Raw genomic sequence first — 14,584 nt, 5'->3', positions numbered from 1 at the left:
GCAAAACAGACATGGCCGAATGTCACGTAATGCATGTACACAGTTTTTTGGCCACTGGATGATACCTGTGTGAAGAAAATATTGAAAGCTTTGCAAAACAGAACCCCCTGAGGCATGTGTGTGGTCTCACCTTCCACTGGCCTCTGTTTCTCTATAGGGAAATAATGACAGCTTCTATTTGAAACCTTCTTTTAAGTGGTCGTTACTAGAGCCCTTCTGTTAAAACTCACTCATCCAGACTACAAAACACGACGGGATCAGACTCCTGTCATGCACGAGAGTGAGAAACGCAGAATACCAACCAGGAAAAATAAAAATTAAAGTCTAGCTTTACCACCATCCTCACACCACTAAATGCATGTTTCCAAAAAAGCCAAAATCTTTGGGAGAAACAGTTTATTTAATTTGGAAACAAACGGCTGCCCTACTTTGAAAGAACTATAGGCTCTCAAACTTTGAAGCTGTCTGCAAAGTTGAGCAGCGATAAAGCGATCAAGGATAACAGTTTGAAGGAAGTTGGCATGTGTGTCACGTGTTTCTTTACGAGACTAATTCTCTTGGCTATTAGCACACTACGAATTCTGAGAAGTGTAAGTTCACAATCGCTCACAATTACTGCTTAGACTTTACTAATCTCTAATGACAAGATTAAAGACTTGTCTTTTGTCTTTGCTTTGTCCTCGTTATCTCTACATTGGTCCTGGATCACCTTAGCACCAGTGACCAAATCTAGCTAATCTGAGAAGTTTATGTAGTTAGCTGCAAAAAGCTACAACAGTTAGCAGGGCACACGTCAGTCTCACACAAAATCCCACTTTTGCTCCTCTCACTGAAACTAATAACAAAATGTGAATAATGCTAATGCATATGTACTAACATTTGCCAATTACCACTAAACACAAAGGACAGTTGAGGTTGATGGGAGTATCGTTAGCTTTGCAGGAATTTGGACACAAACACAAATATTGAATCTAATGCTCCTTTATCACAGGTCTCATCATAAATGAAAAAATGGGAACGTTTTGTGTGTGTGTGTGTGTGTGTGTGTGTGTGTGTGTGTGTGTGTGTGTGTGTGTGTTTTCTTGTGGACATTTAACACTTTTATAATTTAAACGTGTACAAACTATCCACAATTTGTTGTTGTTGTTGTTGTGGTTCAGATGAGGGCTCTTGTGGCCCTATTTTCTGGCACAAAAGTGACCCCACACTTGCTATTCAACCTGCAGTTCTTCACATAGCTAGTAGCATATATTTTGATGTGTAATCCTATTTAGAGTGATGCTTATCCCGAATTTGGTCATCTTAAAAAGTCTGTATCTGGATCCGAGCAATCCAATATAATGTTGCTTTGAACAACCAGGATAAAAGTAAAGCAGATTACGTGATTAAGTCTTTTGAACAACTAATCCCAGGTCATCTCCAAAATCATCATGATCTATCCTCTGAGCACCACGAATGTCTACTCTACACAAAGATTCATGCCAACCCATTTAAGACTTGTTGAGATATTTCGGTCTAGAGTAAAGTTGTGGATCGCGCAACCCAGAGAAAATGTTCTCACCCACTAGAGCACTTCCATATTTGTAGAGACATAGCTGAAAAAAATAATTCCTAATGTGTAACACATCAGTGTGACAAGAGGTTCATAGAGCAGTTGAAACTGGTTTAAATTTGTTGGAATGAGTAGGCTATGTAATAGCGTTGTTGACAATTCAAAACCACTGTATGAGATCATACGTTCTAAACTGGCAGGGTTAATTCTCTATTTCATAAAAGCAGTGTTTTGTTCAGTGTTTCTTAATAATCGATGCAGCAGTTATAATAACTCAGTGCAACAAGTTCTGATCAATTTCCCGAGACATTGGCATGGCTATACAGAGGATTAGTCTTTGCTCTTGTGCTCGTCAAATTGAAGTAATGATTCACGTCTTGGTGATGACTGAGGGAATAAAGTTTTTTGACCTCAATAGAATCCAGCGATTGTTCTAGTACATTATGGTATTTGTGCTTCTCCTGGAATGTGTGGTAGCTTTAACTCATTAAGAGGTCCGACAGAGTGGCTTCTAAACAGAGCAGAGGAGAGAGACCAATGTTCTGCTTATCTGAACATCAGCAAAACACTCGTTATCGGCTCTCCACGTGTAGCCACTTGACATACTGCTGAGGGTGTCCAATAATCATGTCACCTGTATGGGTCATGGGACTGCTGGGAGGCCACAAAGACCTGGACTTTGTTTTCTTTGAATATGAAAAACACGTCAAACTAAATAAACTTTTAAGAGAGAAGCCTCTCAGCCAGTACATCAGTGCCTTGGGATTTGACGATACTCTCCTCGCACATGCAGATATGAGTAAAAGCATTGAAAGTAGTAAACACAGAGGATTCCACTGACTGCCAAGTGCACACTGAAATCAACACGAGTGTTATTAAAACAGAGAAGAGTTCTCTGTGTGACATGATGACTCCAGACAAGCTGTCCTTGGATTACCTTATGTTTCAGATTTTACTTTCCCACAGTACAGAAAAAGAATGACTTGCCAATTGCCACAAGCGATACGATCGTTAGTATATTATTTGTACGACCTATAAATAATTTTAATCAAGCATGCCATTGACATTCATTAAGTGCATATTGATATCCTGTGATCAATTTTATGATTTCAAATAGAAGCAAAACATTCCATTGGGAGGTTGTCACAGCGTTTGAGTGTGAAACAGCTGCAGCAGTTGATGGATGATCCGTTGTTGTCCAAAGTGACGAAATAGGGAAAAATAGTTGGGATTATCGTACGCCAAACACTCAACACTGACTTTGCTGTAGCTTACGTTCCCTTTAAAAGAACATATAATATATGCCATCAGTCACATTAAAGTTGTTAGACAGAGGAGGGAGCCACTGAGATTGGAAGCCTGGAGTTTCTTCCCTGCTCGAATGTGGGATGCATCTGTGGTGAGTATAACAGCTGGAACATCTCATGCAGACACATTCTCAGATATATCTCATAAACAGAAAAAAAAAACAAGACTAATATTTAGGTCACCATCGTGTATCGGTGTCTCGTGCGTCCTGTTACAAACATGTGTGAACCAGTCCAATGCTTAGTTCAGGTTCCTTCTCACATCAGGTGTTGAGCAGGGCTGCTCGAAGTCAGACCAAGAATCACTGACGTGGCTTTACGACCTTATTTGCACAGTCAATACAAGAAAAACTGTTTTCTGAGGCAGCAAATCCAAAGTGTCAAACATTATGAAAAGAGTTAAATAAGTTAAACAAAGAGAAAAACTAATGGCTCGATGGGTTTTCCTCTAAAAACACTTCTGTGATGTGGACGCCAGCAAACATTTCAAACAGCAGTATGCTCTTGTATGCAGTAGCCACAAAATGGCTCACTGGCCTTGACTCTGGGGGGCTCTGATGCATTCAAAATGTCATAAGAAACGGGCTATGCAAATAATGAACCATTGTGTTTTTGTTATACAATGAGTTACTAGTTTATTAGGTAGTATAATGCATAATTCAATTCTACAATATACTGTTGTAACTGTAAAGGGTTGTGTATTGTTGTCATAAACTGCATTACTTTGAAAAGGTCACTTTTTAAGTATAATGTAATACGGTTGAAATTGGGTCTAATTTCAGCCTAAAACAAAGTTGAACCTTTAACACAAATCAATGAAAATCTGTTGGAGCCTTCTGGGTAAGGAGCTGGTCAGAATGCCTATGATGACCAAAGTCCACCATCAAAAGCACCAACAATGGTCACATGACCATCTGAACTGGATTATGGAGTGATGGGTCATGTATTCTTTTACATAGTGTGGACAGCCGGGTCCGAGTGTGTCGTTTAGATCTGGGATCAGGATCAGGACAATGGGAAGAAAAGTCATCAGAGGCCGGGTGATGCTTTGGACGATGTTCTGCAGAGAAACCTTGAGTCTTAGTGTAGTGTCTTCAACTCTGCGTTGTGGATAACAATGAAGACAGACTCCCAAGGAGATGTCTTTCCGAATGATTTATGATGATGTATGCACAGCAACAGTCGTACAGATAACTGGGACCTTCACCAACTTTTCTTTTTCACACTGACCCCCAGTGTATATCATCCCGAGAGAGTCCAGAGCAAAGAGGAAGTACCACCACGGAATCGCAAGTAATAGCGCTTTCAGAATAAAGCGCTTGCTCTAACTCCGGCACTACTCCTCGCCATCCCACCTCCCGAGAAGACACGCACACTCAACACAATAACCAACCTTCTTATGTGCACAATTATAAAAGAACAGAATGATGGAAACTCAACAAAAAGAAACAAACAAAAACCCGAAGTGGCGATCCGCCTCCTTCACAATAAATGTGTCAATATAGCGCAACAACAATATACCCCTACTACATCAGCATTCACATAGTTGATATAGGTATCAGTAGCATTTCCAATTTCATAGATCACGGAGGTAAAGATTTCAGAAAACTTCAGAATCCTCTTTTGCAGCTTGGATTTCTAACCCACCAGGTTCATTAACGACAAAACTATGAAGTGAGGCTGAAACATGCTCAACCTTCAGTCTGGATTTAGAGGGAAGAGATTTAGTGGACAGGCAGACAGTTAATGTTGGGACTGATTGGTGTATATTCCCCTGTGTTTACAGGCATGTATTGTCAATTGGCTCCACATCGCAAAAGGGACAGTGTCGTTTTGATCAAAGACAGCCACCCATGCTGACTCACCCAGACATGGCTGACATCGTGTTGCTCAGAACAGCACACTCCTCGCTTTATTTTTTCTCTCCCTCTGTTTCTCTGCGAATCTGAGCTATAGTAGAAACTCTGGCTGTGCCACGTGGACCCAGGCTACCTGCCAAGGCCTGTCCACATGCCTTGCCACGAGCACTCCCTGTGAGATCTCGAGAGTAAACCGCTCGGAAGCTATGGCTGAGAGTCTCTATGCAACCCCCTTCCTCCTCCTCCTCCTCCTCTTATTTCTCTGTATCTCAGATTGACATTCTGCCCGGCTGCAACCTAGTCATCTGCCAAGTTATGAGGCAAGCGTGCTGCGTTGTGCACGGACCTGCATGTTGATACTTGGGTAAACAAGGTAAATTAAAATAAATGTTTTTAATTCTGCACCACTTGCCTTGCAAAACATTGAAGTTTTAAAACTATAATCTCCATTTTCCCCTCCCATTTTTTTAAGTATACACCTCAGAGCTATCTGTGACTACTGCTCCATGAGAGATGATTTGTGGATCACTGTGTAGTGATGTCAGTCCTAGATACAATATTTGTTTGTGTCCACTGTGTCCTTTTCCCCTTCAGAAGTTAAGGTTTTACATCTGTATTTTGGATCCCGTGTTGATGACATCCTGAATGTGATTGCTTAACATTCTCGAAGTATTACAATATTCACTTGCGGGTCATCTGGATCTGGGTTACCTTCCACTTACTTTTGTTTCACATGTGAGGGTGGTCTGGAGCGCTCACTGTTGCACAAATGAAAAAATCTTGGTGCATCCCACAAATAAAAAAAGCCTGGTGAATGTGATACTGGGTTTAAATATCTGCAGCATATTTTAGAATAATCAGAAGAGCGTTTGAAGGTCAAAGACTGTTTGATCGGGTTTAAGTTTTCACTGCTCCTGTTGTTAGTGACAGACTCTTATAGGATCATTGTTTGGTTTCATTCCCTTTGCTAGTATATGCTAATTTAAGTTTTGCCAAATAGTGACACAGACAAAAGAAATTTGAACAAAGAGCTTAAGAAGCAGACCATGTTAAATGTTCATCGAAAGCATCTGGAGGGGGAAATGGTCCAAGCATCTTTTTGCACTTTTGTCTCCCAGTGACAAAAGCTGTGTATTCTCAAGTCTAATATCAACATTTCAGCTGTTAACAGCCTTGTAGAGTTTCGTGGCACATTTTCAATGTCAGAGAAAATGTAGGAAGGTGGGAACTGTCTGTGAAATGCTTAAAATAATAGTTAGCAGCTAACAGCTACCCGGGCTGTGTCTGAAATCAAAATGTGTATTTTATACACATTTTGATGAGTTCTGTCCATGTGTTAAAATATAAAGAATAAAGGGCTGTGATGATATTCTAAAATGCTTTAATGTTATTTAACGAGCCATGGAGACGGGAGATTAGCGAATATTTTAAGGTCGGTTTATTGTTAACAGATGACTTTGTGACTAAATTATCCACTGTGGAGTGTAATAATGAGTGGAACACTTAGATCTTAACCAAGACAAAGAAAAAAAACTCTTGAAACCCTTAACACAACTGCTGCTGTGGATAACACCAGTGGGTGAGGCATTTATAAGAAGACAATAAACTGGGTCTCATGGGAATTATAGGGTGGGGAAGGGTGTGGGTGTGGTGTCTCTTCGCTCCAGCCAAGTTAATCTTGTGAAAAGGCCCAAGGGTGCCACATGGCAACGCTGACATCTCACTTCTCACCATGCAGCTGTCCGGCCATCAGAAGAATATAAAAACCACTGAGGCTGCAAAGATGATATTAACAATTTCCAAATTAGAGTGCACTTTGAAGTAAAATCTGAAAATTTGTATGTAATTAGCTTACCCATGCTAATACACGACAAAAAGACACCCAGTCACTTGCAAGCTGCACCAGTGTTATAGGCGTTGGATATTAGAACCCGACCGATATGAATCTTGAGGGGCAGATGCCGTTATTAAAAAATTCCAATACCTTTATATCTGCTGATATATATTTTTTTTTAACGTGGCAATCATTCCTAAGACATCTTTATCAAACCCTTGTGGCAAAGAAATGTAATTGAAAATGGTCTGTATTTATTTATTTACACTTTACACTTTTCTAGTCTTGATGACCACTCAATGCACTTTGCAGTACAGCTATTTCCCACATTCACACACACATTCATACAGTACAGCTATTTCCAGCACCTTTTATATCAAACATCCCTCCCACACTGCAAAGACAGCCGTCAATTTGGGCTTCAATGTTTTGCCCAAGGACAACTCGGCACGCAAAATGGATGGAGGAGCTGAGGATCAAACCAACGACCTTTTGGTAACTGGACAACCCGTTCCTCCTGAGACTAAGCTTCCCAACTCTGGCTTGATATTTTACAGTTTAATCAGATACATTATTGTGAATAGCCATAAATAGAAAACACAAATATGTCCAGATATATATTTTTGTATGATTTATTTAAAATTACAATTTAAAAATAAAATTACATAACATAAACACTGATATGCTTATGTCAGGAAAAGGTTCATCTCAGCCAATTTATATCGGACAGCCAAGATATCCATTGGGTTTAACTGAATATGCTAAACTTTAGCCACTGTTAAGTAACAAAATATAGTCGCATCCCCTTATGTTGTGAATGAGCATATTGTCAATATTTCAGTAGGGATATGGAAATCATATAACAAAGAGGACACTTTTTGTCTTAGCAGAGAGGACATAGTGTCTTTTATTTTTCTGCTGTCGTCTTTACAGAAAAGAGACACATTGTTCTACTAAAAAATACACTTCTTCAGTATACCACATGTATATATGTATACTACACGTATATCTGCATCACGTGTCTACACAGTATGAATATGTCATGTATTCTAATAGAGGCAGTGATTAAAATAAAGAACAAACCTACATTTAAGATGAATATAACATGACCCAAGCGTTTCCACACATGTTTAATTACATGACCGGACTAAATAAGATAAATTTACTAACTGCCAGCTGACCGCGTCGTGGTGGTCAAAAGGGCGTTCTCTGCCCAAAGCTCTGCTCTCTGACTTAATGTTTGCTCTTGTTAAAATCATGGGTGCTCATCAGCAACCGCACAGTGTGACTAAGTGACCTCATCGTCTTACATCAAAATATAGCCGATCCAATGCACAACACAAACACAGCTGGAGTTACTATGCAAACGCACAAACACAAAGAGTTGACACGCTCTTCGTTAACGGCGGCATCTGATGCAATCGAACGCAGCAGGACAGTTTCTCAAAACCATAATATCATCCATTAATGTTCATTGTAACCACTCTTTCAAAAAGAAGCCACATTTGAGAGAATGGCATATGTAATCCTGATCTGTGACACACACACACACACACACACACACACACACCCATGTCACCAAACACCAACACTAGCTAGTTCTCATGACAGAGTCCCCTCCTCTGGCTCCAAACTGTGGGTGGTGCAGGCATTACCACACAGTGTTACAGTAGGAGGGGTGCACTGTACATTGATGCTGTATGTGCCAACAGATGTTTTTAATGACAGGCAGCCTGTTTCAGCTGAAGACTGAGAGAAGAGGAGAGGAATAAAGAATGCTCGGGCAGCGCTGCTGTCTCATAAGCACAATATTAAAGTCGGCCAATTGCAGCAGTGTTCAAAGTTGTGTTTTGATCCCATTCAGTCCAGATGATTAAAGTAGGGTTTACCTGACCTTTTTCCCATCATGACTTCTACTGTGACTCCCAGTTTGGCCATGTGATGAGTGATACTGTGCATCCACAAACAAAAAATTCTGATGTTAACCTGAGTAAGACAATAGTCTGAATGAGACACTGTCACGTAAACAGCATTTCCTGATTACCGTAAGCCGAATAAGGTCATTAAGACATGTGCAGTATTACGACCTTATTTGCATGATGCAGACATATACATCTTAATCACATTATAACGTTCTATTGGGGATTTGACAGCATTTTGTGACATCGACAGACGGCAGTTACCAACTGCTTGACGGCGCATGTTGGGTTAGAGGTAGAAACAGTAGTTTTAGAGGGAAATTGATAAAATGCAGATTTTGGATGGGTGCAAACATTGCAATGGCAATATTTCAAAAGGATCACAGGAACGTCGACATATGAAGTAGTGGATGATGATAGTTCATGATCAGACTCTGTAACTGTGACTTTGTGACTGTGTAACATGTAAATGGGAATTTGAATGGAATGTTCTATTTGCAACTAGTGTAAACATCATAATCTTAATAGTGTGTTAAGGTCAAAATAATGTGTACATGTATTATCAGTCATGGCAGTAAAGCATGCACGTGTCACTTCATTAAACAAAGAGAACGACCTCAATGACGAACAGCTGACCTCACTGATATGTACTTCATCACTAAACATACAAGTCCACAGATGAACACCTCTTCTAAAGACATTTTCCATCGCACAAACAAACCCAAGCACACTTTCGAGTATTTTTGTACAAAAATGTCTTCCTATAAGTTGACGATTTGCATCGTATACAGTAGCTAAACCATTCTCCATGTATTAATGTCTCCAAATGAAAGGGGAGGCCTCGTTCTTTTTCTGGAGCTGGCACTCCTTTACCTCCACCAACTCTGTAATTAGCTCCTGATGCAGCCTGACTCTCCTCTGTGGCAGTGTACCAGCTGGTACCAGGCCTCGCTGACTGCATCCACCCTCGCGGGCTCAATTGATGAACTCTACTACCACTAAGGTGACTGCACAGGAATGCACAGGCTGCTTCTCGGCACAGAATATCAATCACGGCTTATTGAGGATGCTGGATGCCGCCAAGTTCTGAAGTCACAGATTCAAGCCCCGACTGATCCTTTATGAGGGAGTGCTCACTGGGGAGAGGTGAATAACTCCCTCTTCTGTGTAAAACGTGACAGATGATCGATCCGACACAGCCAGGAGCAAAAGACAATGGCACACGTGGAAATCCAGCAGGCCCTGATTTAATATCTCAGGGAAAAACAGATTCAGTGGTGTTGAAACCGAAACAAGACGAGCTCTTTTAGGATATTAGACATTAGAGACTGTGCTGGAATGAGGCAGGCAAACTAGCAGGATCCTGAACTGCTGCCCAAATGGTTTGAGTTAGGATCTACGGCTAGTGGGAGCTACTACCGAGATGAAACGTAACCGCAAGACAAAAGCATATTTACGTTTACGACCACCTTTAGGATTTATGGTCACTTATGTGGCTTGAATGACTGGCTGCGAAAGAGATTTATTGAGTGCCTCATAAATACATACCACAACAGTGCAGTGGGATTTAAGTAGGTTCATCAACTGCTTTTCAATGCCTAGAAGTGCGATGTTGCACAACATTTCCATTTTTTGTGCAACATACTACATTACATCATTAGCAGCAGCATAGTATATTAGCAGCAGTATATTATAACAGCAGCGAATGTGAATCATCTGCAACCAGTTACTTGCGAGATAAAGTTTTGTGTCAGTGTTAAATTCATATTTTACATCATTTGAACGGGCATGCCAGCGTTAGCGATTCGAGCGCTAATGAAGAGCAGATGACTGATGGGGGATTTTACTTTCTCAAAAATATTTTTTTTAAACCAGACAAGATGATTAAAGGGTGGGAAGGGAGGGAAAGTTGGTTGCACACGTCCAGCTGTCCAGCAATATCGTAATCTGTACGACTGGCCACAGTAGAGAGTCCCGCAACAAGGGAGTGTTGTCTTATTTAAACAATGACAGTGTGTGTACTCGTTCAACTTTAGCACCACCTCAACCATTACAACAAGTTTAAACATTTTAGATGTGGGAATTTAAAGAAGCACGGAGTCATGTCTTCATCTAAACGCTCCCAAGAGTTCCCCTGTTGATCATGTGCACATCTGGCTGGGCTCAGTCAAGTCTCAGTAGAAATGATTGTAGTGAAAACTGGGCTTTCGAGACGTAGTTTGTCTTTGTCAGGCGAAGAGGTCAATCATATTCACTCAGGTCAACAGACTGATTTCGGATCTTCACACTGAATCTGACCCATGTGTCCGACTGCAGTGTTTCATGAGGCTAAGGCTGCAACTAATGATTATTTACTGTATCAGTTACTCTGCCAGTAATCTGCATGATCAATTATTCAATCAGTGAAACAGTGAAACAGTGAAGGATGCATTACAGTTTCCCAGAACCTAACCCGGGGTTAATCAGACTGCTTCTTTTATCCAACCAGGTGCCCAAAATCCTAAGATATTCAGAGTATTATCACAAGAGAAGAAGACAGCAAATGTGTTTGAGGAGTTAAATTATTTTGTTTCATAATAGTTTCATAGTTGTTTTTTAATGATGATTTGTTGATGTCTTAAATGATACATTTTTAGAGTTACCAATTGTGTGCTGCAAAACATTGTGCACATATCTTCAGGCAAATACGGTTATCTGATACATATGATTTACATGGAAAGCTGATTACTGATAATCTGGTAATTGATTTTCTGCATATTAGTCGTGGGCAGACATTAAGCGAGGGGTGAGGTACATCCTGGACAGGTCATCAGTGTATCACAGGGCTGACAAATAACCATTCACACTCACATTCACATCTACGGGCAATTTCGAGTCTCAAATAGCTGTGGGAGGAAGTGAGAGTTCCCAGAGAAAAGCCACACAGACATGAGGAGAACATATAAACTCCACAGTGGTTTGAAAGAACCTTCTGGCTGTAAGGGGACAGTGCTCATCGTTGCACCACCTTCCGCTATCCACTGACAATTCTAATCATCCAAAAAGACACCAAAGGGGCACAACATACATGACTTCCATACCTCAAGTTCAAATGTTAAGCTTTTATGTTTCAATGTGGTCTCTATATACCATCCGATGACTGACTTGGTAAGTTTATAGTGGGAAATATTTAAGCCAGTAACATAATTATTCTGGACATTGTGCCATAGATCGTTTTCCTTCTCCCGCACCGGCATTCATGTACTGCAGTTTTTCCTTGTCTACATCAAAGTATTGATAGTAGAAAATGGCACCCCGGGTTCACAACACTGAGTTATAAAGTTTTTACGACTACAGAAACATTATTTTCCGCTGACAGGCTATGATGAGCATGCCATCTGGCGTTAAAACACAGTCAGATAAGGTCCTGAGCTCACGTCTAGGATCAGGAACGAGCCCAAGACCAAGGCCTGGAAAATTCTTAAGCTATAAATATCTGTGAAGCTGGTTCTCCACTGTCTGATGTGGCAGATACGTACAGATCACTCATACAATGTGCACTCAGGTGAGCATTATAGAAGTACCACCCTCTGGTTGTATGCTTCCACCAACCAGAGCAGTTTCAGTCATCATACAATCCTTTAAAGACTCATATGAGGTCACCTCGACCTTTGACCACTGAAATCTAACAAGTTCATCTTTGAGTCCAAGTTACAACTGGTCAAAATTGAAGAAATCCCCTGAAGGCAGACTTGCGATATCATGTTGAAGTGGCCAAAAAATGTTCTGTGAAGCCACCATGAACATGACCTTTGACCTGCTACATTTAAATAGTTAATCCATGAGATAAGTGAACATTTGTGCCAAGTTTGAAAGGATTCTGTCAAAGTCCAAATTCTGATGGTAGCATAAAAATGGTGCTTTCATGAACCAACCCTGAACTAACCCAACATACAATAAAATATTATGAAGAAATAAATGCATCAAAAGTTACCACTGCTCATATGGAAATAACATAATCTTTTTAATAATGAAACAACAGTCTAGGAAATGTTTTACACTAAGTTTAATAGTGGGAAATAATGCACAAGAGGCTTTATAATATGACCTTCCTATGGAGCCGTGGTTAAGTGGATGGAAAAATGAGGCAACCCTCGGTTCCAAATTACAGCGGCGAACGCAAGACTATTTTTTCCCCACTTACGAATGAGGGTGTAACTCCCCCAGGGTCAGTAACAAAAGATTTTACAAGATGTTGCCATCGATGCCCTGCTGAGCTGACCTTGTATAAGACTTATAACCTCGTCTCAGAGCGGCCACGGATGGTGTCTGATGGCACTCTAAGGAAACACTGGAATCACACATACCTGGGCCACGCTGATGTTTGTGTAGGAACTTTGCACCGAGACAAATTCTTCAACAGGGAGGAGAAGGCGGATTTTGGAGTCAATGTCACTCAGCTGCTCCAGGTCAGAGGGCACTGGGGTGTAAACTTGTCCTGTCAGGTCTGACACCGCCCACATGTCCTGAAATAAATCATAGCCCACTGAGTATGAGCCTGCTTTATTTCGTGGTAACCTAAATATGGGAGTGATGAACATGATTAATCTATTGCTTATGCAGTAATCTTATAACAATGACCTTGGAATTCACTTCTGTTAGGCGAACATGGTGCCACACAACAACAACTACATAGTCAAATGCCAGCACTTTGTCCATTGCCCCTTCCTCACTGAAGACTCTGTCAGTGAGTTTCATTCATATCCTATGTGAACCACTGGGTGGGTGGTGAGCTCATCCAGGCTCAGTGGTGAGATACGATCTCGTAGCAATGCCATGATGAAAAACAAAAGCGCAACTCCACAAAGAACGCAGCTGTAACCTTTGATCGTTGTCAGGGGGAGTAGAAGAAAGTTGGTGTTAGAAAACAGCAAACATTGTGCTCTATTAACTAGGTGGAGCAGCACACAAAGCCAAAAGGTAAAACATGTCTCCCACAAATACTTATGAGAAAGATTTGTTGCTTGGACTTTGCAGAATACCTCATTCTGTCACTTTAGAAAGTCTGCTCCACTAGTCTGACTCTGTCCCATTGATATGATACAAAATTAGCTATTCTTATTTCAGAGAGTATTCTGTGTTATTGTATTATCTGCTGATCTCTACCACCTGACCAGGGTGACTTACCAAGCAGGCAAGGTCTGCAGGGATACTTCCCATCCGTGGAGTTCCAGCCTCTCCCTTCTGATCGGAGGGAGATAGGTAGGAAGGTACGGACAACGTGAGATTAGAACCAAACAAACCAAATGCAAATTTTTTCAACTCAATTAAACAAGATGAGAGCCATGTTGAGTTATGTTGAGTTATGTCATTAATTGTCTGCTTAAACTGTGAGGATATTTATGACGGCTGCTACGGATAATCTGGATTCTTTGTTTATCTGATGTGTTTTAAATGTTGATGAAGAACATAAATACCTCAACAAAAAAAAACATTGTTTTTTTTCAAAGTGATTGAGTCTATAAAAACAAGGAACACAACAGTGTTAAAAGTTTTATTTTAGTCGTAAAAGAAAAAAATCGATTCCATCTGTAAATGATGGAAACATGTATTCATTTGCTTTCTTGCTGAAAGTAAGAAGCAAACTGTCTGTAGCTTTACAATACACACAGAGTGGTATCACTCTTTACAACACCTCTGGACAACAGGGCAAATACACATATTTATTAGCCGTGTAATAAATATCACTACTGTTTTCTTTTCCTTAAACCCTTTTTTCTTTCAGCTTATTGGACAGTCCATAGTGAAGAGATGGGGAAGGAAGCAAGGGGAGAGAGAGAGATGGTGTATGTCATGCACACAAGACCCAGATGGAATCAAAGTCAGGACGTTGCAACATCATTTTGCTAAATCTGGATTCTCTTAATGATCAGTCAGTTCATTTTCCCAAAGAATGATTCTGTGGTTGTTCCAGAATCCCCTGTAATGAGAACCAATGTTCTTCCTTATATATAATTTCAACCTGAGCACATAGGTAAGAGATAAATGCTGGAGTTCCACCACTGCAGCCCCAAAATGTTCCACTGACTGCTGCTGATTTACTGCCTCAGGTTACCAGAACCACACAAACCTGC

At 40.6% G+C, this 14,584-nt stretch overlaps 1 protein-coding gene across 2 annotated transcripts in view; it reads right to left on the bottom strand.

The window, feature by feature from the left end:
• fsip1 (fibrous sheath interacting protein 1) overlaps positions 1 to 14,584 on the bottom strand; it is a 29,816-nt gene that overhangs the window by 11,411 nt on the left and 3,821 nt on the right. For both annotated transcript variants that reach the window (XM_034576259.1, XM_034576260.1), the window contains exon 8: positions 12,818 to 12,978. In XM_034576259.1, coding sequence (XP_034432150.1) covers positions 12,818 to 12,978 — 161 coding nt within the window. The remainder of the gene's footprint in view (positions 1 to 12,817; positions 12,979 to 14,584) is intronic.

The sequence above is a fragment of the Hippoglossus hippoglossus genome, chromosome 22 (assembly GCF_009819705.1).
Source record: "Hippoglossus hippoglossus isolate fHipHip1 chromosome 22, fHipHip1.pri, whole genome shotgun sequence".
NCBI lineage: Eukaryota > Metazoa > Chordata > Actinopteri > Pleuronectiformes > Pleuronectidae > Hippoglossus > Hippoglossus hippoglossus.
This window is presented reverse-complemented; position numbering and strand designations above follow the sequence as displayed.